The sequence below is a fragment of the Puntigrus tetrazona genome, chromosome 7 (assembly GCF_018831695.1).
Source record: "Puntigrus tetrazona isolate hp1 chromosome 7, ASM1883169v1, whole genome shotgun sequence".
NCBI classification, from domain to species: domain Eukaryota; kingdom Metazoa; phylum Chordata; class Actinopteri; order Cypriniformes; family Cyprinidae; genus Puntigrus; species Puntigrus tetrazona.
The window spans coordinates 3,751,675-3,777,389 of record NC_056705.1 but is presented as its reverse complement, the minus strand read 5'-3'; the positions used below and the strand labels follow the sequence as shown (position 1 = coordinate 3,777,389).

Here is a 25,715-nt window from a genome sequence, read left to right as displayed (position 1 = left end):
AATACAGTTTTTACTGTGAGGAGTTTGAATGTTATTTATATAAATATGACCGTAATCACTGAACATTCAAAAAAGAGAACTGTATTTGTTAGTGGCTGTGATTAAACTCTTCATCCTGCAGTACATGAGTCTCACCACACGTCATATGATGTGATCGTGAAGATGGCTTGTCACAGACGGCCGGCTGATTTCATCTGACGTGATTGTGTCGCAGTGAGGTGTCAAGACCAGACACATGAACCTCACGTCTCGGGGGCATCGAAGGCAGAGTTGATCATGCGATAAAACATAGTCTATCAGAAGTGCTTTTGTGGCTTTAATAACTCTTAGAATAATACGTCTGACTCTCAATACTTTCAGTGTTCAATATATATAATGTATGTGCGATTAATTGGCACGGCGTTCAAAACAATCTAAATTGCTGTAGTGAATTACGACAAACACGAAGTCTCTCTTTCTCCCCCTACAGGCTGCTTCGAGTGTTGCATCAAGTGTCTGGGCGGCGTCCCTTACGCCTCTTTGGTGGCCACCATCTTGTGCTTTTCGGGTGTTGCTCTGTTCTGCGGCTGTGGGCATGTGGCACTTACAGGCACTGTGACCATGGTGGAAAACCACTTCTCTCGCGTCACCTCCGACCATGCTACCCTCACTGATGTGTAAGTGTGTTCATATAAACAGCCAAATACCACAAATACTAACATCCCAACGCTAGCTGTTTGATTTGCTTGAAGCGTGATGCTATAAGTAGTATTTGATTATTAGATTGTTAGAGTAGCATTTAAAGAGATTCTTCTACCTGTTTGCATTGGTGGCTGCGACATGTTCAAGGGTGACTGTGTGCTGAGTAATGACCTCTAGATTGCCAGCAAATAACTGCCAGTACTTTCTGTTCCATCATGTCAACTGGGGCTTTACTGGGAATAAATGACCTATTGCCTTCAATCTTTTTCTGTCGGTGGCCCTGTGCACTCATGAAATCTACCAAGACTACATCTGCACCCTTCAAAATCAAATCAATCACTGCCACAATTGTTTACCGGGCAGGAACTCTGGGAGATGTGATGTACAAAACTGTTATGTTACTGTTATGTACTTTGGTATCGTGAACTTTTTTCATGCACGTGAGTTTGAAAGGAACCAGACCCAGAAGAATAAGAAAATCTCTGTTTGTTCATGTAAACATTGGATAACGTTGAGGGATTTATGCCCACCCTAGATCTCTTACATTGACACTTCACTAGTTAAATGTTCCCTTTGTTCTACAGGGTTCAGATTTTGCAGTACATCATCTACGGAATCGCCTGTTTCTTCTTCCTGTATGGCATCATCCTGTTGGCTGAAGGCTTCTACACCACCAGTGCTGTCAAAGAGATGCACAGCGAGTTCAAGACCACTGTGTGCGGACGCTGCATCAGTGCCATGGTGAGGCCAGTGCATACAAATAACTTAATTCATTTAGCAGATATATCACTACTCGTTTAAAAAATACACTTACACTTGCACGCTCATAAATGCATTTCCCTCCATCCGTAATGCTAGATATGGCATACTCTCACACACACACACACACACACATACGCCTACTGTACATACTGCAACAGCATCCCTTTAGGATGGATTTGGCACGATCGGTGCTATATATATCCAAGTTGCTTTAATCACTGCAGATGTCCAGTAGCATCCATCTTTAAAGCCTTTAGGCCACGTATGCATGTGTCATGCATTAGTCTGGAAAACATGTGTATATGTTCACATGAATGAGTGTGATAATCAAGTGGCAACACATCCAAGGTGATCCGGCGGTAAATAGGTCATGATTCTGGGTCACATTCGTACAGCGTGCTCTGCTGGATTTAACAACTATGAGATTATTCTAGTAATCATAATATTAGATATGTGAATGTTGAATGGATATGTGAGCGCGAGAGCTTAACAACCTCCTCTTTTCTTTTTAAGTTTGTGTTCCTCACCTACATTCTGGGCTTGGGATGGCTGGGCATCTTTGGCTTCTCTGCGGTGCCCGTTTTCCTGTTTTATAACATGTGGACCACATGTGGAGCCATGAAGTCCCCTATTGCCAATCTCACATCTGTGGACAACATCTGTGTCGATGTGCGGCAGTATGGTAAAAACTAATAATTGTTCTTAACCGTGAACCAGTTACTTGTGTTTAGTTACAATCTCATCATCACTTTAGAATGTGAGGAGTGAGTTATTCTGGAATGCAGCTGTTCAGATAAATCTGTCAGTGTACATTTCCTTTGAAAAAAATACAATCAGATGTTTCCTTCTCTTGCATTTACTAAAACCCCTAGCAGTGGGAAAATGAATATATTTATATACACACACACACACACACATATATATATATATATATATATATATATATATATATATATATATATATATATATATTTATGAACTTAGATTTTTCTTGTATGTAATGCGTATTCTTTTCAGGAATCATCCCATGGAACGCTACTCCTGGTAAAGCCTGTGGCTCCACGCTAAGCGACATCTGCAATACCAGTGAGGTAAAGATACCTCATCTTTCCCTGAAGATAAAAATATGCAATACTTAAAATAATAAATCCTGATAGTACATAGACGAGATCTTTGTAACAGTATAGCACACTGAATGATATAAATAACAGATGTCACTCCATATGCTAAATTCAATATGTCTTAGAAAAAGATCATATACAAATGCCGAGTTCTTTTATATTTTATTACTTTTTTATTTTATTTTTTTTTTTAAAGCTCCGTGGTTTCAAAACATGATGCAATGCAATCCCTCGAAAGCCTGATGGATCATATTCGATATGATTTTCAGCTAATTTTGCTCATTGATTACTCAGAGTCAGATATGATATAGTAGGTTTCGTAGGTTTAAAGACAGACCTTTTGGTACCTTTTTAAGGTCTGTTGACGTGTATTAATTTGAAAAGAAAAATGTTATTTTTACATTTTATTTTGAATGAGGAATATGTTAGACCGATTTCCTAAACTCTTTATTACAGTTCTATCTGTCCTACCATCTTTATATCGTTGCCTGTGCTGGAGCTGGAGCCACTGTGATCGCACTGGTAAGAGTTCACCACTTCTTCATTTCGTACTTGTTTTCTTCATTTCATATCTAGAATAATTTTCTTTGACGTTAAAAACTGTAAAAATGGCTTAGGAAAGAGATATACAGCGCTGGCAGAGACCGAACAGCTGTACTTTGGTTTTTTTGAGGGACGCAGCTAATTGTGAAGTTGCTATATGTACATCTAAAACTGTTTGGTCTTACCCGTTGGTTTGTCTCTCTTCCATTCAGCTCATCTATGTGATGGCCACAACCTATAACTTTGCAGTGTTGAAGTTTAAGAGCTACGACCACAGTCACACCACTAAGTTTTGAGCATTTTGTATAAGGGCAACTGCAAAGTCCGTGTAAGTTGCTCACAGAGACAGAAAGGTAGGGGACAGGGAGGACCTGAGTGAAAAAAGGCAAAGGAGAGAAATAAACTGACTTTTAGCCCGTAGCATGGGCCTTAATGTATAGACAATGTAGCGCATATTAATGCTAATCTCTAATGTTCAGTTCATTTGAATCTTTGTGTTTCTGTACTAATTTGAAAAATCTGTTGACAAAGCGAGGACGATACGCCATACTCGCTTAACTCGTTTTGCATACGTTTTTGTCTAGTTATCAGTTCATATAAAGTATAGCATGACCAATCCAGGATGATGTAGCTTATTTACAGTTGAAGAGAAAATGATACTAAAACGAAAACTAATAGAAAATGAAAATAGTAGCATTTGGTAACAATGTCTCTCCATTGGATCACATCCACCCTGAGGCACCCGTAGTCCACAACCCAGCCAGGTAGAAAAGGCAAGTGAAGTACAGCGGACGAGAAAGGTGTTAGGAACGTTGTGTTCATGCTCATCCTATGCTACATGTTCCTGTGAAGGGTGTGACTGTACCTTTAACTCTTTATGAGATGCTTTGCAGTCGTGGAATTGACTTTTTCTTCGTTTTTAGTCCGACTACTAGCTACTCTAATATCATGTTTGCTATTGAATTCAGACAGCATATAGTTTTTGCCTTTTGTATTATTCTTAAAGCAGTATAGCTCCTGTTTTCAGAAATAATCCGAAATAAACAACTATTGTGGAGAAGCTCATTTCTCTTTATTTAACAGTTTTTCGAGTTTGCTTGCTTGTTTATTCGTCTACGTTTCTCTGGATATCAGTAGTTCTCACGTCATCTTTTACTTACTAACTGCTAACTCATGAAATAACCGTATTTCATGAGATTCTGGATACACTGAAAAACTGAATAAGAAAGTAGTGTAAATGTAACAGTAGTATAAACAAAGTCATTGTTCGGTTCAGAGAATCTGTTCAGTCAAGTTGATGATAAATATATAACACTCGCACAGAAACATACAGTTTTTGCTGGACACTAGTTACTTTAGTATCGTTGATTAACTAAACGTGTAGCTTTTATTTTTATTTCACTATTTGTTTTAAACCAGCTGAAGTAGCATCAAATATTGTACGATTTTATTTTAGTTTACTATAATAACCCTCTATTGTTATATAGATTATACCATTATATTATTATCATTTATACCAACATCGTGTAATACGTTGTCTTATCTCTAAAGATATACAGCAATAGATGTATGATATTAATAAGTAGAAATATATATTTCCGTTTTTTTTTCAGTGTATTTGGAACTAATGTTGATTTCTGTGTGGTGCAGCTATAATAACCTGAGACTGAGATTTATTTACTTAAGTGATCCTTAGAGCAAGCAATTAATACTGTCTTAACTCGTATAGCTGGCTTTAGCTAACTAACCCACTCATGACTAATCCTGCCCTCCACCTGTTTCTTCTTCTGTCTTTCTCCCTTCCTCTTGTGTCCGTCTCCTCTCCTTCTCTCCCGTCCACAGATCCACTACCTGATGATCCTGGCAGCAAACTGGGCTTATCTCAAGGGACTGTGTCAGCAGACTCATGCCTACCAGGACATCAAAACCAGAGATGATCAAGAGCTGCAGGACGTGCAGTCACGCTCCAAGGAGGGTCTGAACTCCTACTCATAAACAGTTCTCCCAACCTCTATCTAACCTGCTCTAGACCACACCAAAACACACACACACACACACACACACACACACACCTACCACCCTCACGCGAAACACTGTACGCAAACTAACACTGCTAAGCGCTGCGCTATCCTGACTATACATCATAAGAGCGGTATAAGTCGGTTATAATCATGATGAAACGTGTCAGGCAGGTTTTGAACATCTGTATCAAATGCTGAGCGGAATCATGCAGTTAATGGCGATGTGGTGTGTTTCGCTCATCTCCTTCATGGTGCAAAAGAACACCGGTAGAAAAGCGTATGTATTCTAGTATCGTACTGTCATTTTGCAAGTATTTTGAGAGTCATGGTTATAACTGGGTTATGTTTGGTTTTATGATGCATCGTCTCGGTGAAGCGCTGCTTACTCTGCACTAACTCCTCACAGACATTTTGCAGGAACTTCCTTTTTTGGTGTTTTATACATATATAAATATATATAAATATATATATATATAAACGTATGAAAAGTGAACGAATGTTGTTGTTTTTTTTTAATTCTGGGTGCATTGAAGATGTCTGTTTATTTAGGATCTTTCTCTGGGGTCTTTATGGCTATCTTAGATTTCTGAATTCTCCTTTTCCCAGCTCTTCTTACTTTATTTTTCGGAGGGTGTGGGGGACGATACCGGTTCTTGACAAATTGCACTAATCTTGAAATAAAAAGCAGGTATATTAACACAAACTAGCGCGCACACGCACACACACACACACACACGCACACAAAAACAAATTCTCTTAAAAGGACGTTTCCTTAAAGCTGTCAATCTTGAGTATCGTTATCAAGCATTCAACCTTTAAAATGATAATGAACTAATGCTAAATTACGTACCAATAACGGAAACGGTCCTCATCAGCTATACAGGTTGAATACTTTCCTTCAGTTTTATTAATAAATCTTGGTATTTTTCAGTCTTCTAGAATTTGTTCTTATGGCAAGATTGTTGTTTACCATGAGTTTAATGACATGATTGTGACTCCTCAGTGTGAGTTATTGCTATGTGGACGTGAAACTCTGAAAATGGTTTGAATTTACAGTCAAATAATGCAGCCTTGTTTTTGCAGTGTATCTTTTTCCTAATTGGTCTCTCTCTCTCTCTCTCTCTCTCTCTTTCTATTACTACTTTTACAATATGACTCTCTTTTTATTGATCTGTATTTTAACTCAAATTATTCTTCTCTGTAATGTCTCTGTAAATATAAGCATGTTAGTATCGTCCACATATACAATTGTTTAATACCAATTATATGCCGTTTCTTGCTGTACGTTCAATTCTGTTAAAGGGAGCTTAAAGGGATGATGATCTATTTACCCTGTTTTTGAAAAAGAAGATGTGTGCCTGGATGTTCTATTGTTCCCTGATTATTGCATGAAGGAGAGATGTTTCATTTCGTTTTAAAGTACTATAAGTGATGTGTAGTACATTGTTCTGATGAACTACAACTGAGTGTCCCACCAGAAACAAACCACTGTATGTTATTGGAAATTGTAGTCTTAGATGTTTCATAGTCGATTTTATTTGAAGTCAAATGTTTTATGAATCCTGTATAGTGATTTTTTGTAACCTTCTCTAGTAAAATATTTTCTATGATCTATACGAACTCTTTGGTGTTTATTATTTGAAAAAAAGCGCATGTGCAAGAGATACTTCATACCCTAGCCAAAATGGTTTAGAAAGGCACTGCATTGCACGTTAACTTTAAATCTTGTGCATTTTAAAAGTGCATTGTTGCGCCACCTGGTGTGCGAGTGACAACATGGTGCCCCCATTTTGTTTCGTGCATTAAAAAAGAAAATGTAGACGTAGATGAGTTTGTTTCATCATGTGAACAGATTTTAAGGAATGCTACCTTTAACTTAAATTCAGACCGTGCAACTTTTCACAGGAGAAAGCAATATTACGGATAGAGCGCTGGTTCTCAAGCACATTTGATCTCACATAGCTCCTTCAGGTCTTGGAGACCAGGCCTCAATCACTGCATGGAGTCACGTAATGCTACATTTCTCCAAATCTGTACATTTTCATTTTGGGGTGAAAGATTCCTTTGTCTTTTCATAGCACCCAAAATATTAATAACGGTTGTGGTTAGTGTAAGAATAAAGGAAAACCTTATAAAGAGCATAATCAATAAATACTTTTAATTCAGCATCATTTCAATTAAATATTCATGAATACACACACGAATTTGGATTAGCATGCAGGGTTATTAGGAGAATCGTTTGTGAAACAGAAATGATGTAAAACAACACGTGCTCTTCCATGTCTTCGAATGGGATGATTTCAGCAAAAATAAATGGTTAGCTCTGATAAATTAAAAGTACCAACGAGGGACCCAAAGCCAGTTCAACTGAAAGTGGTTATTAATACAAAATATATGTACAAATATGCTACAAAATCGCGAGACATTCAAAGACGTTCTGAAACGTCTTATCACGCCGATTGTTAAATAAGGCAAACAAACCTGTGCTAAAGGCACTTAAAGTAACACAACATGTTCTAGTGTTCGTGAGTGTTTATTTCTCAACTGTAAAACAGCGTTAGAACTAGTGTGAGTGCGAAAGTGATCCCAATCTCAACGATCCCCGTTTGGTTTACCAACAATCATAACTTAGGCAACCTAAAGAATACAGGAATCTGATCCAGTGCTTCGAAACAATGGCATGTGAATGTGATCCAAAGAGATTAGTTTAACGTTTAAACAAGGCATGTCATTCTGAGAGACTCTTCGCTTATGTTCTTTGTTCAGAGCGAGCTAAGTGTTTGAGACGCTCTAACTCTTCAATGGCATGGAGTATGCATTTTGCGTTTCAACAGCATGAGCCGTTCGGCCGTGGCTTCCTGCGCAGGTCAACAGTGTCTGTGGGGAGCAGGTGTTCTGCACGATCTTCAGATGACAGCACGCGTCGAACTGCTTCCTCAAACGCAGCTGAGACATTAGTGGCATCTTTCGCACTCGTTTCAAAGTAAGGATATCCACCATTCTCTTGACACCACTTCTGAGCATCTTCCATTGACACCTGACGCTCCGCTACATCTACTTTGTTCCCTAGAACAACAAATGGAAATTTCTCTGGGTCCCTGACATCTGCGTAGTATGCAAACTCTTTCTTCCAGTTGTTGAGGTTCAGGAAACTTTGATTGTCATCCACGCTAAACGTAAGCAGACAGCAGTCGGAGCCACGGTAAAAGGGTGTTCGGAGACTTCTGAACCTCTCCTGGCCTGCTGTGTCCCAGATCTGTAGAGTGACCGTGTGACCATCCACCTCCAGCTCTTTGTTTAAGAACTCCACACCGATTGTGTGGAACAGATGGGAATCAAACTTGTTGGAGACATACCGGTTCATGAGGGAGGACTTTCCCACACCACCATCCCCCAGCAGAATCACCTTTAACAAAGACGACTTCGTGGTCATGATCAAGAGCTTTCATACGTTACTTCACCCATAGACCTGAAAGGACAATCAGAATGATCAAGCTTTGAAATCATGTCTTCTCACTCTGAAGTGAACTAAATTTATGCATTAAGTAGCGATGCAATAATCAATATATCGATTTACATAAAAAAATGATAACTGCATTCCACTTGTGCCTATGTCTTCTGCAGCTTCTTGGTATATAACATGAGTTGATATCGAGACGTTCGAATGTTTTAAAATCCTTCTATAAAAAGAGTTTTCCTCCAATAGTGTGCACCCTCACTTTTCAGAAAAAAAGGGAATAATTTGTAGATCCAAAAATCTCCTTAAAAGTTCTTTGTGCATTTGTCTTTTTTCTACTTGTAAAGAAAATTGTATTTGCAATTTATTCACGTTTTGAAGGTATCTAACGTTTTGATGCTTCATTGCCATGATCTAAAAGTTTTTAAGAATTAAATGTTTGTTGTCAATTGAAAGTGTGTGGTATTTATTACACCCTTATCATTACACATTCAGTGGCATAAAATGGTCTTAAAATGACAATTATATGGCTTATCGCAATTATTTATGGGACAATATACCTCATAGCAAAAAGCTGTTATCGTGATAGGCCTATGCTTCTAGAGTAACCTACTAGCCTAAATACCTTTTAATGCCAGTGTGACATAAAGTCAGCTAGCTCAGTGGAATCTTTACAATATAAAGTTCTGGCCCAGACATTGTTCCTCAAACAAATAGTAGCCTAATAATTCTGTTTAGAAATGCCTCATGACAGAAGTCCATTCATTGGAGCCCTGGAAGCTCTAATCATGTGAGACACATCTTCACGGATTGTCCTGTCCTCATAACTTAGTATATGAAAATAATAACTCACAGTGTAAGGAACCACTGTAATCAAAGTTGGACTTTCCACATCAACTTTTTCAATACAGAATAACACACAGACTGACAACGAACGAGTCTGGCTATGCTGAAAATAGATAACAGATTTACAACGTAAAGCTAGGCAGCTTATTTCACAAGCAGACCGCTTTTACAGCAGAAACATGGGACAGGCGAGGAATACGACATAGGTGGAAGGCAAGCCCATTTTTACTCGATTGCTAAGTTAATCAATGACGAGCTGAGGAACTGTTACAGCGCGACTGTTTTCCCTCCACAAATCGTAAAAATTAAAGTAACGTTGTGACAAGGCATCACTTAAAGTGTAGGAGAAAAAGTGGCGGCGTTCCATTCAACCGCTCGATCGAACCGGCAGATCTGACTGAGGCGCTCTTAACGGCGCCGTCGTTGCTTTAAACGTCCTGGCTATTTCTACACCTCGTATAACGTACACTTAAAACGTTTGTTACGCGAGAAACCCGCCGTTAGTGTCCGAATAATACATTACCGTTGAGAATTCAGCAACGAGTGTCGAAGTGCTGTGCTAGCAGCGCCATTCCGTGAAGTACAACCACAGCATCTTCAGCGTACGGAGCGGCTCCAATGGCGCCCTGGGCAGGACAAACGAGCTACTGAAGCTCATATGACCCAGCACTCATTTATAAGACATCTAACACGAAAGCAGTTAATAAAACAACACCGAATGAATGAAGTTAGATTCACAACTGGGGTCAACTTGATACGGAAAACCGTTGCTGAAATGTTCATAAATGTATTCTCTTTCAAGTGCCTTTCCCTCGAATATTTGGTCGGCATATTAATTATTAACCTTCTCTGATTGACGACAGCGTTATCAGCGAGTATAACCGAATGTTGTCCCTGTTAAATTCTCTCAGGTACAAACACAATATTATATCAACATATTACATCATAAAGCTTGGAGTTAGAACTTGTGCAAGAGAATGTAATGTAATCTTGAAGATTACACTGTTTGCCTCATCATGGAATATCTGAAACATGGAATGTGCAATGAACAGCAGATACCATAGTATTATAACAGTTCAGTGTTTTCTGTATAACTTTAAGGAAAGCACTAAATCTAACATAAGGTTCGAGATTAGGTTAAACATAATTATACTAAACAGAGTGAATTCTGGGTAATAGCAATACGGCCTGTATAAAATATTTTTCCACGGAACTTTACATTTTGAAGACTGTCTGTTTCATTACAAATGTGTTCATGCTCCACATCGTTGAGCAAGATATCGGAGTGCATAAAATACATTCCTTGCACTGAGGCATCCAAAGAAGTCAGCCTTTGGACCCTATCTCGGGCAAATTACCGGGTCACATGCTCTCTGCATGTGGCACACTTTGTGTCACATGTTTGCTGAGCCTAGACACAAGTTCACATTTAGCTAATGCTGCATGGGCTGTGCTTCCCCTTTTCTGGGTGATCTGAAAGTAACTGAACTGGTTCTCATACATCCATTTACTGTGGCCAAAACCATAAATAGAGTAGCAAAGATCAATCTCATGATCTCTAAAAGAGATTACAGAGGAAGTGGATTTCTAAATTACCATGAGGTAGTTGTTTTATCTCAGTACAAGTCACAGCTGAAAAGATGGAGTATAGAGATTCATAATTCGAATATAAATTTGTAAGGGCATATAATCTACATTACCAGTCAAAATCAATGGATTATTATTATTTTTTTTTTAACTTACATCTCACAACTACTTAAAAGCTAAGTCTGTGCATTCATGAAACCTACATATTTATTCTCTAATAAGACAATGTCATAAATATCTAGAATTATAAAACCCCACACTTTCAGATGAGGATATTTGATTGCAATGGTTTATTAATATGTGTGCATATTCAATTTAATCAGCAATAATTCAGTCCCAAAAGTGTGTTTTTAAGATATGATAAAGATAAAACTATTTTACCTATTTTATCTTAGAAAAATCTGCATCACATCATATGTAATGCCTCAGTTTACACCCAGGTCAAAATTAACCCAAGCACAAGGTATAACATATTTAATGCTTATATCTCTTAAAAATAATTAAGTGATTTGATAGCCGTTGTGCATTTGCAGCATGTAGTTAAACTTTGCATTTAAGTATGCATCTCCTCTGGGTCACTAACTTTCATGCAGCAAACTGCAGGCCGCAAAAAAAAGTTATTCTGGCCGCAAAAATCTTTGCTTGATTTAACTGTGCACAAAATGATCAATTAGTACTGAAAAAATATTACTATCCATCTTTATTACAATTATAAATATACACACTTGCTCAAAGGCAAACCCAGCTGCTGTGGTACCATTGCTCTCCACAGCTTGCACACGTCATGAAAGTCATTGAATCATCATCTGCACTGCCACTCCGTACCCAAGATGGCAAGAAGAGTGTCCCTCGTGAGACCTGTGTCACCTTACAGTCCAAACCCCCGCAGCGCCTGCAGCGAACTTTATTGGTGGCTGTCCCTTCCACTGCCTCTGGCAACTGATGCTCACTGATGCCCATAGTGGTGTAACCTTCCCTGAGCTGTCGAAGTTCCTCCCCTGCCATTTCCTCCACTGACATCCGGGCAAATGCATCTGGAGTCAGGTGTCCTGATATAAGGCCTTGGCGCAGGTGGGGGTTCTTCGGGTTTTTTAGGTTGGCTACCTTGCTCCTGATGCAGGACTTGTACTTGAGCTGGTTTCGTCCGTGAAGATCATGAACGCGTGTTTCAATGTCCTCGGCGAGGGCTTTGCGTTTCTTCATAACATCTGAGTCTATTTGATGATTTAAAGTAAGAGCCTGGGCGATCAAACAGACACATTTGGATCTCACTGTAATGGAGTCAGAGGAGGCGCTGGGCTGACTGGCGTTTTGAGGAACTGAAGTTTGAGAATCTTTCTCTGAATGAGATGTACTATGTGACGCTGCAGCTGGAGCTGGTAGCTGAACACGTTCTGCAGCATCTTTCGCTGGACAATGCTTTTCAAGAGACAGTTTATTTAAGCATGCATCACATCTGTCCTGGTTTACATCCTTTACTGTTGTATCATGTTGCTCCGTGTTGCATGCAAATGCTTGATTCTCAATCCCCTTTTCATTTAAGTGGGACACCTCAACATTAGGCAGGTCGTGTGTTTCTGGTCCCTTGTCCTCCCACACGTCTTTGTTATTACCTTTAAGGACAGATGACAACTTGTACAACTTCTTCCATTTTGAAAGTATGCCCTTTGCTGTTATTCTAGCACTCACAACCGGGCAGAACTTAATTAATTTATAAAGGACTTTAACAATCTCTGTAGTCTGCAACTGATGTAACGTGACACATGCGTTGTTCAGGTCTGTCAGTAGTGATGTAATATCTTCGTAGCCGCCATCATTTCGCAGCTTCTCTATTTGTGTAGCATAATAAATTATCTCTTTAGTATTCATGACCTCTTCAACATTAAACCAATATTTCCGAGAGTGCTGTCGTTGGCTGCAACGTTTATAAGAAACTGCAGCAAAACATGAATAAAAGAATGCAGTTTTTGCAGACTAACGCATCGCCTTTACCTTCGATGTCTTCTTTCCTTGCTAAAACATACAACATTCAACAGTACAACCTTTTTCAAAAGAGACAACTCGCAATCCTTCCGCCATTTTTTTTACACAGTAGCTCCTCCGTCCTGTAGAGGGCGCAGCTGCATAAATACGTCTTTAAAATGTTTACCTGACCCTGTATTTTCATTAAAAATCATAATTTACATCTATAGCCGTTGTAATTTATAACGTAAGTATTTAAAATGAACACTTTTGTTAACTTAATTGTCGTGGGTTTTATGGATTTATCTCACATTTAAAAATGATATACTTTGCTAACTCAATTTGTTTTGTTGTTTTCCCCCCACACACACACAACACACACTAATAATAATAATAATAATAATAATAATAATAATAATAATAATAATAATAGATAGATAGATAGATAGATAGATAGATAGATAGATAGATAGATAGATAGATAGATAGATAGACTTTTGCACGAAGGCGTCACAGGTGCACAATTTATTTATTTTTTGTGTCTTTTTTTTTATTATGAAATAAAAAGTAATGAAAACTCTCACAGGGGGTTTCTTTATATCCGGGATGGCTCATCGTATGATTGCTCACATAAAAGCACTGCCTTTTGGGTTATAGGCACATTTTTGTTCTTCATAACAACATACGTAATCTGAGAGTACAACTCGTTAAAAATGATTTTAAGTCTTTCAAACGTGTTTTCTTTGTTACTTCCCACTCAGTGTTTTCTGTCTGTTTAGAAGTTTGGGTGGAGCTGCAGTTCTCACAGTTTTTCTCCCTGGGGTTACTTAAAAGGACGAAACCGCGCGCCATTGTTGTTGGTTATTATTTGCTCACTCTCAACTTTGAGAGAGAATGGAAATTTACAGAGCTTGTACTGTTATTTAGATCATGTGCCACAAGAGGGGGATCCAACCTAGTTTTTTGGGCACGACTCTGCGTTCAGACCTCTGAGGAAATAAAACAAATCCTGTCATTTCCTGCTCGCTCTCATGTGGTATTCGAGGCAGAGTTTGGTTTACGGCCACTGATCTACGACCAGATGTCTACACACTAAAATTCTACTCAGACGTCAACAAAGCTGTAGCACATTCCTCTGCAGAGAGTAGCATGCACTGACACGCCTGCACTTGCAGAAGGACATATTGTCACACAGCTGCACTGCAAAATGTGGTAACCTGCAATTATTACTTTCAAGAGATATTTCCACATCATTTATTTTCCATAAAGTCGTTTTGGTGATACAAACAAATATATTTGGTTCGATTCAGCAATATGAAATAATATTATTGACTTGAATAAAGACAGTACATTTCAGATGTTACCATTGTAGTATGGACCTGCGTGACCCCTTGGGTAGCATTCTGCAGGCGGTTCAGATCAGTGCACAGCGTGGCACAGCATTTATTTCCTGCAGATTATTTTAACACTACTTTCATTTCCTCCTGCTTCCAACTCTGGGTCTTTGGTATACATTTCAGGATTAGGATTTAAACACATTAGCTACAAGTATTATGTGAAATTTAAGAACGCTGCTCTTTGTTCTGTATCATGTTACAGCTTGTTCTTGCAGTACTTGAATTCTCACATTAACAGTGTGTAAGTTCCACTGTATTGTAAATGTCACCCGTTCTATAACGTGCACAATATTGCCAAAAGTATTGGCTCACCTCTTCTAATGAACAGGTTTGACTACTTTAGTGATAACCATGAGTACAAATCTTAATGGATATTCTAGGGAATTGTGTGCTTCTAAATTTATAATAACAGTTTGGACAGGACCCTTTTCTATTTTAACATGACGATGCCTCTGTGTATAAGGCAAGGTTAAAAAGAAATGACTGAGTCAGCTTGGAAGAACTTGACTGGTCTGCATAAAGCCAGCTCCTAATCCCAGCTGAACACCTCTGGTGTGACTTTAAATGCGTCCTTATGCCAAAAACTGAATTGACTTTTTTTAGACACTTCTAAAACTGATGCAACAGAGATGGAAATCAATTTTTAAATAACCAAATTATGTTTCCATCTTTGTTGCCACAGGAAGTGTTTCTGTTTTACAGAAGGTGTGTCCCAATTGGTTATAATTGTCATTGGTTTTTGGCTCAAGAAATGCATTTAAAGTCACACCAGGGGTTTTCAGCTGGGATTAGTAATTGGCTTTATGCAGACCAGTCAAGTTCTTACGTTAATGTTTGTACTGGATATTATTGAAGTAGTTAAACTTGTTCATTGGAAGGGGGTGGCCCAATATTTTGGCACTATAGTGTATATTGTACATTGTCCTTCTATATATGATGCCATAAAACCTTAAATTAGTCACTGTTGGATTGCACAGTTTGTTTACTTTCATGGCTTCATCCGAAGCTTATAGGGTTTCCAGTTGTGCTTACACATCTATGTGGTGGAAAAATGCTATGGACTTTAACCTTATTAAGTCAGATAAGACAGTCTAACTAGTTTATCCTGTGGTTAGCCCGAGATTTTGTCCCAGATTAAGACAAGGGTAAATCCATTGTTGTTGTTGTTGTTGATGATGGTAATAAGTGTGAGAGCAGAAATAGGCCTACACACTTTATCCAATACTATAAGAATCTCATTCTTATAGAATCTCATGGATTGGAATAGTGAGAGTGAGTAAATGATGACAGCATTTTTAATTTTGTGTGAACTATGCCTTTAAGTGAGAGTGAGAGACGGCCAGGGAGAAGACGATGAGGTTTAAAGTCTTTGGAGGCAGATGCAGCGAGACAGGCTTTCTACAGGGGGAGAGCTGGGGCCCTGCTGCTATGAGAGTGACCTTGAGTGAAAGAAAGAAAGAGAGAGAAACTGCTCAAAGTTACTCAACACATTACTCAGGCTTTGGGCCCAGTTAATGACAATGAATGTAGCTGTTGGCTACTGTTAGCTGGAGAGCTGCAGTTGTATGGTTTATAATGTCAGTTCCTCCCCGTGTAAAGGTCCCAGAACATTCTCCATACTTGTGTCTGTACTGTTTATCCTGCAGAAAAACGAAACATCTGCCAAAAACATAAACAGTCGCTTCCACGTGAGCATTCAGTCTAAACCCACACCATGGAATAACCCTGTTTGTTTTGACTGGACAACGTTTTGTTTAAATATGAAGTGATAGGGAATTGAGCGAAGACATTTAGTTATCCATGATTTCTCTCATAAGACTTCAAAACTTCATTTTTTTCTAGGTTCTGTAATGTGTAGGATTCTTTCACACCTTTATCAAACATTGTGCTTCAGTTTTTTTACATGATGTAAAATGATCAGATTTATAGGTAAGTAAACACAACATTTAATCGGTGCAGACTAACTACAGTTATGATGAATTTTTCTGAATTGGTTTCTTTAAGATTCTCTATTTACTTATAATGTTTCCGAATTTCATTACTATGTAATATTAAACTGATGCTTCTTACTGAATAGAAGGCAAAAAACAACAATGTTCTGTGAAACACTTTGTTCTCCAAACGTGGCTTTGTCTCGCTGCCTCCTCGAGATTTCACAACAGTCTGCACGTCTCCTTTTCCCCTCCTCGTCTTTATCTAGGTTCATCAGTGAGTTATTAGACATGTCGGAATTAGTTACTCTAAGAGAAATGGGGAGAAAATGAGAGCGTGTTGGAGGAGATCAGCCTGTGGCACTTTTGAAGCACTATTGAGACTTCAGCTAATCTGTTTTGTTCATCTTTCTCTTGAACATATCCCATAGATCCCTGTGGGGTCAGGTCAAGCATGCTGACTGGCCAATTAAGTACACAGTAATATAGTGGTCAGCAAGCCACTTAGAAGGAGGTTTTGATTAGATAATCCTCGTCCCCATGAACAGTATTGTCAAGATGAGATGAAATACACCTGTATATTAGTCCCTATTTTGTCATATACGCTTAAATTGGTCCCACAAATTCTTTGACTTTCCAGCATCTTTTGCATTTTGCAGGTTGATTGCTCAGGAAGGGACTCATGAGCAACTACCACGAAACAAAACAGAAAAACAGCCGTAAATCATTAAAGTAATAACACAGTATTAAGAATCAAGCATGCGTATGCAAACCTTTGAATGTGGTCGTTCTTAAAAATGCATTGTCTGTTGTCTATTGTGGAATATATGTAAATGTATTTTATGTAAAATATATTATTCATGTCAGTTCTAAATAAAAATTTGATCCTTCTTATTTAGGTAAAATAATGAACATTTTCAGATGCTACAGTGTATGTAAAATTTCAACCATGGCCGTATATACTGTATAAAGTTCAAAGCAAGCAGCAACTCAGCATATTAGAATGATTTCTGAAGGATCATGTGACACTGAATGCTGGAGTAATGGCACTAAAAGAAATCAGCATTTCTTTTCTTTCAAAACATGAAAAAGGTTTTTCCGCCTTCATAGTAACAGATTTCCTGTTGGTTGACCTGCCTGAATTTCTTACATAATATTTCATTTAATAGGTCGGGGGATGGGGGAAACAAAAAGGGGAAAAAAGAAAGAAGTAGGAAGTGATTATCTAACTTCTAGGAGTTTTGGTCAAACACCGTGCATTACACAGACATATTGAAGAACATGCTAACTGACTGTAACTGTACATTTTCATAAAAAAAAAGTCTGATGTATGCTATATTTGGCAGAATTAGGAAGAAGGAAATATGTGGGCATATTCCACAGGCGATGTTTTATAAAGCTGAGGCTGAATCATGAGAATACCAGCCATGACCTCTACTGAGTGCTTGAATGTATGAAGGAAAAAGATTAATGTTTTTTAAAAAAAAAGCAAAAACTTATCAAGAAAGTAAAACAAAATATTAGAAAAAATTAGATTTATTAAATAAACCTAAATTTGCTGTAATATTTCACACTATAAACACTATAGCTATGTGAAACAAGTGAATAAAAACATGGTGTTAAAAATGTGCAACAAGTGGTTTAAAGGAAATTTAAAGATTTTATATTTACGTTTAAACAGAGACCCCTCTTCTTGATCATTTTAAAGAGGCTCTAAACTCACATCAGTGCTTCAACTGTTTAACCGAATGTACACATATTTTTGCGCTTCCCTTTTCCACGAGTTGATTGCAGAAGTGCTCAGCTCTCAGCAAACCTTGTGACTGAAGGGAACTTGACTCCTTCTGGTACTGTCTTTCTTCCTCTTCTGTTGCTTCAGCTTGCACTGTTACACTACTGTTACATGACTGTTTTCATGTCCACATGCAGTAACCTAAAGGCTGTGGCAATAATACATCTCTGGTCTGCCTGAAATCAAAGAGAATCATTGCAGGAAGCAGTGTAACTAAATGATAGGAATGTTTGTTACTGTGAAGTCACAGGTTGGATTAAAAACAAAAAAGATAAAGGCTGAAGACAGTTTTTCTTGATTTAAATGCTCCGTGCATAAGCCTATCATAATGCTTTCCTCCAGTTCTATTCACTAGTTTTGTTTGAGAGACATTGCGTGAGTGAGTCAGTGAGAGGATGTGTTGAGAGGAAAACATTCTCAAAACTAATGACCGAACAACAAATCTCATTGAGTGCCCTGACTTAGATTTGACCGTGATGTTACTTTGTACTAATAACCAAAACACACAACGAGCTGTACAAAAATGTAAACACACACACACACACACACACACACAAATGCACACTTATGCTTGGTGTCCAATTGTCACGTAGAGAAATACCAATAGGGATCTGTTATCAGCAGACTGGTCGAGTGCATTTGATAAGACTGAATAGGGGAATTTCAGCAGTTTCTCACATCCTTATATGTCACGGTTCTAGCAACGAGGAAAAGACATCACTTATCTGAGGTCAAGTTTTGTGAACATGCAGGTTATGAGCATGCAAAGTGGACCTCCCACAGACCTCCATTTTTAACTCTCCTACTTTCATGTGGGACCATTGAGAGAACGCAGGGCCCCCAGCAGCATTGTTGAAGAGCCACAATAATGCTGAAAGAACGCTGAGAAGCTGAATGTCTTAAATGTGTGTTCTGAGTGTATAGCCCATCTGTTGCATACTTTGTGTTTTGTGTTTGCCAGGATGGCGCCAAAAGGAGCTTTGCATTTATGCCAAGACATTTATAGACATCTGCTCTCTTCGGTCAGTTTTCTCGCTTGTTCACACCTCTCTCTTTTCTCTCTCCTTATAAAATCACAATGTCCAATATATATGGACAGAAACATACACTTTAAACATTTGCATTCGTATTTTCAGGTCAGTGTACACAAATGTACACATGTGAAATGTATTGTCAAAATGAATCAAGAGTGTTTACACTGCACAAAGAACATTTTAGACATAAATTAATAAATTACTCTATATATGATCACATTTAAAAAACATTTTCCTGTTTTTTTCAAAACTATCATTATAAGTGTTGAATTTTGCATGTTTTAGTTGAATGTTTTTTTGATACTTTATGTACAAGTACTATCTAAGGCAGAACTGGAATGCCAGCTAAGTTTAAGTTTTTGCTTTCACTTGCATTAATTTTGGTGAATGATTGACCAGTTTTCAGTGTTTACGCTTTACAAAAAGGTTAAAGGGTTATTCCACCCCAGAATAAAAATTGTGTCATTAATCACTTCCGTAAAATTTAAATTTTGGGTCAGACTAACCCTTTGCCATTGTTACAGTGAATACTATTTTTAAAGTACTTATGTTAACTTTAACTTGTAAGTGTATTTTAAATAACATTATATTTATAAATTAGCACTAGCCTATATGAGTAAATGCTTTTATTATTTTCATTTTAAGTTGATGATACTCTGTGCTAATGAATTAAACTCTATTGTAAAGTAGCTGTTTTCTGAACAGCACAAGGGAAAAGTAGAAAGGGATGGAAAATCGTAAGGCTTTAGACACAGGACAATTTATTACCACTTGAAAAGGCAAACATATGGGTACAGAATGGGCTACAGGACATAAAGATTATTCACAGACTCCAGTGTAAAAATGACTTAGTATTTTTTTGGAAATAACAGCCTAGATCTACTTGACATTTTGTTGTGATGAAAGGATTACTCGATCATAATCTCTATAAATATACATAACACTATGCTGGAGATTCAGTTTTGTGACATAACTGCACAGATGATTGTAAGACTCCACTCACAGGGTGCAGGGTGAGAACAAGAGAGAAAGTAATAGAGTTGACGTCAGTGGAATCTCTGGCTCTAATATGTAGGACTCACTTGAGGAATGTTTGTAATTATAGACAGCACCAGCTCTAACCTCCCTTCTGGCTGCTCAGTTTTGGAATTGAACATTTTTTGCATGATATATCTGGGGGCCTCTATTATGTAACCACAGCTTTGACTGTTGGTTCAACTTTCAAGCCTGCATACAGTAAGTATAAGATAGCATCTTTTTGGCCAAACCGATGATGATTAAAGAATTTTGAGAATTTTGGGAGGACGTCAGTGGTTCTTCTAAGTATGTGTTCTAGGTTTTATCATAAGTAAGTTTATCATAACATTTCCTCACCAAAAAACTTGGAGGGAAGCTATTGGTTGATTTTGTAATGGGGCAGAAGAGAAGAGAAGCGTGCAATGTCGATGTGGAGAGAGACTGAGATCTGGAGGTGAGTGAGCGATAGACAGGAGACCATTGTCGAGATGGTGAGGAGGCCCTTCCATCTGGTGGTGCAGATGGAGCAGGAGACCACCAGATTGGAGCAGATGAAGCAGGAGCCCACCAAGGTGTGATGCTGACAGAGCAGGAGCCCACTAGGGCTGGGTAGACAGAGCAGGAGCCCTACAGGTCCGAGCAGTCAGTGTCGAAGCTGACCAGAGCAGGGCAGACAGAGCTAGGACATTCCAGGGCAGAGCAGATAGAGCAGACGCCCTCCAGGGCAGAGCAGGAGGTGCTGCAACCCACCAGGGCTGATCAGACGGAGCCGAAACCCTCCAGGACTGGACAGGAGCCCACCAGGGCTGTTCAGACAGAACTGAAGCCCTCCAGGGCTGAGCAGACCATCTCGACAGAACAGACTGATCAGGACAACCTAATAGAGACAGCGACAAGAAGTACGGAGAGACAGACAACAAAAGTAGTAATTTTGGTGTTTGTTTCATTCAAGTGGTTGGAGGGATAGACTTTTCCTGAACAGTCTGTATGGCAGTTATAGATAAGGCTGTGACAGGGTTCATGGGACAAACACAGAGCGCATTATTGGTTTCGGAGTTTACATCAAATTCAGTGGGGAGAACAGGACTGGCAGACAATTCAAAGACAGATCCATTGATTGAAATAGGTATTACACATGATTTATCACCAGACACACCTACAAATGACACATGACCTGACTTTTGGACCATAGCTAAAGAGACTAACAGTGTAACAATTGACACATTGGGAGAAAATGATCAAGGTAACAGCTGATCAGATTACTCACTGACTGAAGGTGGTGAGACAGATGGGATAACAAACACCTTAGAGAACATACAGATAGTCCATGAGTAGTTATATTTGCCAATCACCTCCCTGGTTGTGACTAACTGGGCAAATAGTTCAGATGCTGTCTCTTTGGCTTGGTCAGGAAGGACGATAGTTTATAACCAGCCCCCTCAGCTGTTTCAAGGCAGGATAACAGGTCATAGGTCATGGTATGAGAAAGGGAAAATTCATAATTGGCATCCGTGCCCATGACAGAGCAAGACAGGGGTTTCATAGATAGTTTCCGTAGCCGTGAAGGGGCAGGGCAAAGATTCATAGAGGCCTCTATGACCGTGACAAGGCAAGACAAAAATACATTGATGGCCCCCATTGCTGTGACAGGACATAATGAGAGTTCACAGATGGCCTCCATAGCCGTGACAGGACAGAGCAAGAGTTCAAAGGTTGATACCACTGACACCTCTGGAGGTTCTGCAGCAGTACAGTCAAGAAACAGATCTCCTTAACCTCAATATGGTAGACTTTGAGTGTATTGTTGGCTACACCACCACATTGAGAGCTGAGGCGAGTGCCGCCGTCTCAGGAGGTTCTGCAGCATATGCCACCACCTCTGAAGAAACTGCAGCGGTCACTATCACTTGACGGGATACTAAATGGTCAAGCGAGACCCAAACGATCAGTGGAGACAGGACGTGACTCTGGAGGATTCGCTGAGGAGTGACGTAATTCTGGACGCTCATCTGAGACATGACAAGACTTTGAATGATCAGTGGTAACTAGACATGACTCTAGCTGTCACTTGTCTCTGGAAGATTTGCAGTGACAGGACCTGATTCTGGATGATCAGTGAAGATGTGACATGACTTTGGCAGATCAGCAATGATGTGACGATCAGCAATGACTGGACCTGACTGGTGAAAATCAACAGTGACTTGACTTGACTTGTGCAGATCAGTGATGACTTGACTTGAATAGTGAAGATCTATGAAAATTCAACTTAACTTTTGAAGATCAGCAATGACCTGACTTGAATTAATGATGCCGTGACTTGACTCTAGGCGAACAGCTGAGACGTGACCTGGCTCTGGACGATCGACATGACGTGTCTCTGAACAATCCACTGTGACGTGTTGAGAGTTTCTGAACCATTTGCTGTGACATGATGAAACTCTGGATGATCAGCTGTGATTTGACTTGACTAGTGCAAATCAGCAGTGGCTTGACTTGATTTGTGAAGATCGACGGTGACTTGACTTGACTTACAAAAATCAACTGTGGCTTGACTTGGCTCATGATTGGCAGCTATGAAATAACGGGGCGGTTTGGTGTCCACTATTTTGTGATCTGGCTCCACTGCCGCTGCCATCTTGTGAGTGTATGTGGGTGCCATTTCAGTAATAAACGTGGTGTCATGATCCTCCTCTGCGACACCCACAGTAAACAAAGAGGCAACACAAAACAGTCCATAAACTGAGTTAGTGATGAACGCAGACCCTCTTGAATGAGCTTTGATCTGAATGGTTGATTAATGCCACAAATCAGAGTCAGAGTTTGTAGAGTGCCTGAACAATACTCAGCATTGAGTGGTAGGAAGTCTGGGCTTAAATAGCATTGATAGAGTTGATTGGCAGCAGCTATGTAATCAGGTGAGCGTGTGATGAGTGGAATCAGGTGTGTGGTGAGTGAGCGATCGACAGAAGACCATCGGATTTGACACCTGTTGTACTCGGCCTGTCCATGCAGTCTTAAAACATTGTCTGCACACAAACAGTATAGTCAAAGTATAGTCTACTTTGACCTTAACACCACTAATTTCTACATTCTGTGACAGAATTCTGTGCCAATTGAAGCAAAAAGCACAGGTTCTATTTAGTTATTTTTATTAGTTATTTTTAACGTTCTTTTATTTTCAACAGCTTATGATAAAAGCTTTTACATTTCACTGTTTAAAGGGTATAAAACAAAGATTTTTTTTGTTATTCCAACACTACTTGTGTTTACTTTTTTTTGCACTTGAAAGCAATACATTTTGTTGAAAAATTCAGCCTGTCATTTGTCTCTCTATCATCTGCTCTGTTTATCTGGCATGTGCTCTATGGCTTAAAGCTCTGTTTCCTGGCTGTAGTAACAGCTTGTCAGGTTAGCAGCGATTATTTAGGGACAGTGTATCTGTGTTCAGCTCAGTATGACCTTTGACCATGTTGATTTTGGGTGAGTCTGCCAGAACAAGATCAGCTTATAGTGTTTTAAAACATACATCATTCTTACAGACCTCAATGCATATTTAAATTCTTATTTATATATTTACTTTCTTCAATTAATGTCTATGAATGAAAAAGATTGTGTGTTGATTCGCAAATGAATGGTGCGGGAACAAAAGACAAAAATAAATCAATCAATATGTTAATGACAGCCCAATAATATAAGCAATAAAAAGTTTTATTTATATATATTATATTTATACTTTTTTAGGTTTAACATGCAATGTCTTTTAAGTAACTTGCTTTTAAGTGACAGCGTCAATGAAAAAAAAACCTGACAGCAAAATCTCAAATCTACAGCTTGCTGTGCCAGTCTTTGCATTGCTTTCAGGCATTAATTTTAATCCACTCATAACCCAGGCTAAACACACCTAATACTGTATAATACCTGCGTATGGCGTCAGTTCTGACCTTCTGACAGTCTTTGCCTTACAGTACTATGGCCAATACAGCTCTCAGCATTGCTGGCATTTTTTGCATGTCAAAACAAAGTGGGAGATTACAATGGACAAGTCTGAGCATATTTTTGTGTGTTTTTTTGTGGATGTAGATTCCTGAGCCTAAGTGTGTGGGACTTTAAAAGGGTTTTTTGTTAGTCTTTGAATGGAATATTGTCACACAGTGCAGTTTTCTCCTTGTTCTAGCCTACAATGTCTATTTTCAAAGCAAGTGCTAAACGTTTTGCACCGAAATACCTTGCACATAATATATTTTAACATATATATCAGACACTTAAACCACATAAGGAAGAATAACTTGTGCATGCATAAAAAGTGTAAATGTTACTTCTACACTTTTGCAAGGAGACATTTTCTTATTTTCTTTCTTAGACAATTCACACATAATGACATCTTGCAATTTGCTTTTAGGTTTGCAATTTATTATGTAATCTGGCTATTTCCTTTCCTGTGACCATAAAGATTCTAGTGCTCTTTAACGGCAGATGTACCATATTTCCGAAGCTTCCGCATGCCTGGACATGAGAAAATTATCATTCCATCAGGCCTGTTTTTCCCTGCTCTTCTCAGAAAGGGGAATTTTGAATGAATTTTCACCATGCTTGAACAAAGACATTTCATAAGACAGTTCATAAATCATATTGCTGCATTCATAAATGCAGACTCAGCTGGATCGGTAGTTACATGTTTATATATACATATACATAAATAACAAAACACAAAACACACGGACAACAAATGTGTAAATATACACTGGACATAATCCAAAAATGAGAAGTGTATCAAGTCATACAATTCTTGCTTTCTTTCTTTTTTCCATCAAATGCAAAGGTGCCCCTCTGGGTATAAAGCAAAATATACTGTTATCTCTGAAAAAAGGTTTGAAAGTGGTCTGATATGCTTTGTAATAGCTTGAGTATTTAGTGGGCGTGGGTGTTTCTATGTGTGTGTGTGTGTGTGTGTGTGTGTGTGTGTGTGTGTGTGTGTGTGTGTGTGCGTGCTGGGCCTGCAAGGTTTTTGGATCTGTTGAGATTATTGCATAACCAAATCATGTCGACCTTAGTCAAGATCTGCAGAACGGGAATGATGGGCCTGGAGCCTCTGCCTGTGCCTGTTTCAGCACAGCACTATTACACAAACACACACACACACACACTTCTGCATTCTTACTGTGTGTGGAAGGATCAAATCAGGATGAAGCGAGAAACAGTAAAGTGTTAATGAATCTATGAAGATGCAGTTCTGAGGAGTGAGATTATCATGTTCATCACCATTACAGTGTACAGCCATATCATCTTTAAGACACCTATAAGCTATAAATTCTAATTCCTTTCTATTACTAAACAATACTTCATCATTTCAGCAGTAATAAAGTCTTATTTGAATGTTTATTTCAAGCTCTTAGAATGTAACACTGACTGATCACATTTTCAGTAGCCTTTTCACACCTTTCTTCAAATTGATTTTAGTCTAATCGACAGCAACTATATATCTATAACATTACGCTGATAATAATAATTGATAATAATGAGAATAATTCTTATAATTAATATTTCAACCAATTACCTTTTTGTTT

At 38.6% G+C, this 25,715-nt stretch overlaps 3 protein-coding genes across 6 annotated transcripts in view; 1 reads left to right on the top strand and 2 right to left on the bottom strand.

Moving 5' to 3' along the window:
• The window catches only part of gpm6ba (glycoprotein M6Ba), a 41,683-nt gene extending 34,939 nt beyond the window's left edge, over positions 1-6,744 (top strand). For 2 of the 3 annotated variants that reach the window (XM_043243394.1, XM_043243396.1), the window contains exons 2-7: positions 470-656; positions 1,266-1,422; positions 1,957-2,125; positions 2,461-2,534; positions 3,021-3,086; positions 4,950-6,744. In XM_043243394.1, coding sequence (XP_043099329.1) covers positions 470-656; positions 1,266-1,422; positions 1,957-2,125; positions 2,461-2,534; positions 3,021-3,086; positions 4,950-5,102 — 806 coding nt within the window. In that variant the 3' untranslated portion in view covers positions 5,103-6,744. Of the gene's footprint in view, positions 1-469; positions 657-1,265; positions 1,423-1,956; positions 2,126-2,460; positions 2,535-3,020; positions 3,087-3,319; positions 4,168-4,949 lie in introns of those variants that run through there. The other variant, XM_043243395.1, reaches the window with a different exon arrangement.
• A 523-nt stretch (positions 6,745-7,267) lies between these two features.
• On the bottom strand, positions 7,268-10,283 carry LOC122348135 (ras-related protein Rab-9A-like). Its single transcript, XM_043243398.1, has 2 exons — positions 9,955-10,283; positions 7,268-8,597 (listed from the first exon to the last, which is right to left on the bottom strand). Exon 2 carries the CDS (start codon positions 8,559-8,561, stop codon positions 7,956-7,958), a length of 606 nt encoding a protein of 201 aa, XP_043099333.1. The 5' UTR covers positions 8,562-8,597; positions 9,955-10,283; the 3' UTR covers positions 7,268-7,955.
• Positions 10,284-11,699: 1,416 nt separating this feature from the next.
• On the bottom strand, positions 11,700-13,107 carry LOC122348246 (transcription elongation factor A N-terminal and central domain-containing protein). 2 transcript variants are annotated; one of them, XM_043243538.1, is made up of 2 exons: positions 13,011-13,107; positions 11,700-12,847 (listed from the first exon to the last, which is right to left on the bottom strand). In XM_043243538.1, the coding sequence occupies exons 1-2, from the start codon at positions 13,045-13,047 to the stop codon at positions 11,748-11,750; spliced, it is 1,137 nt and encodes a 378-aa protein (XP_043099473.1). In that variant the 5' UTR covers positions 13,048-13,107; the 3' UTR covers positions 11,700-11,747. The 2 variants fall into 2 exon arrangements, with proteins under 2 accessions (XP_043099473.1, XP_043099474.1); XM_043243539.1 differs by having other exon boundaries at positions 11,700-12,631.
• Positions 13,108-25,715: the final 12,608 nt, after the last annotated feature.

What these genes read in the sequence shown, in the direction of transcription:
- LOC122348246 (XM_043243538.1), bottom strand. Translation starts at nt 13,047, where the DNA reads ATGTTGTATGTTTTAGCAAGGAAAGAAGACATCGAAG. An exon ending in AAGGAAAGAAGACATCGAAG is followed by an intron (nt 12,848 to 13,010) that starts GTAAAGGCGATG and finishes CTACACAAATAG; the next exon opens with AGAAGCTGCGAAATGATGGC.
- LOC122348135 (XM_043243398.1), bottom strand. Translation starts at nt 8,561, where the DNA reads ATGACCACGAAGTCGTCTTTGTTAAAGGTGATTCTGCTGGGGGATGGT.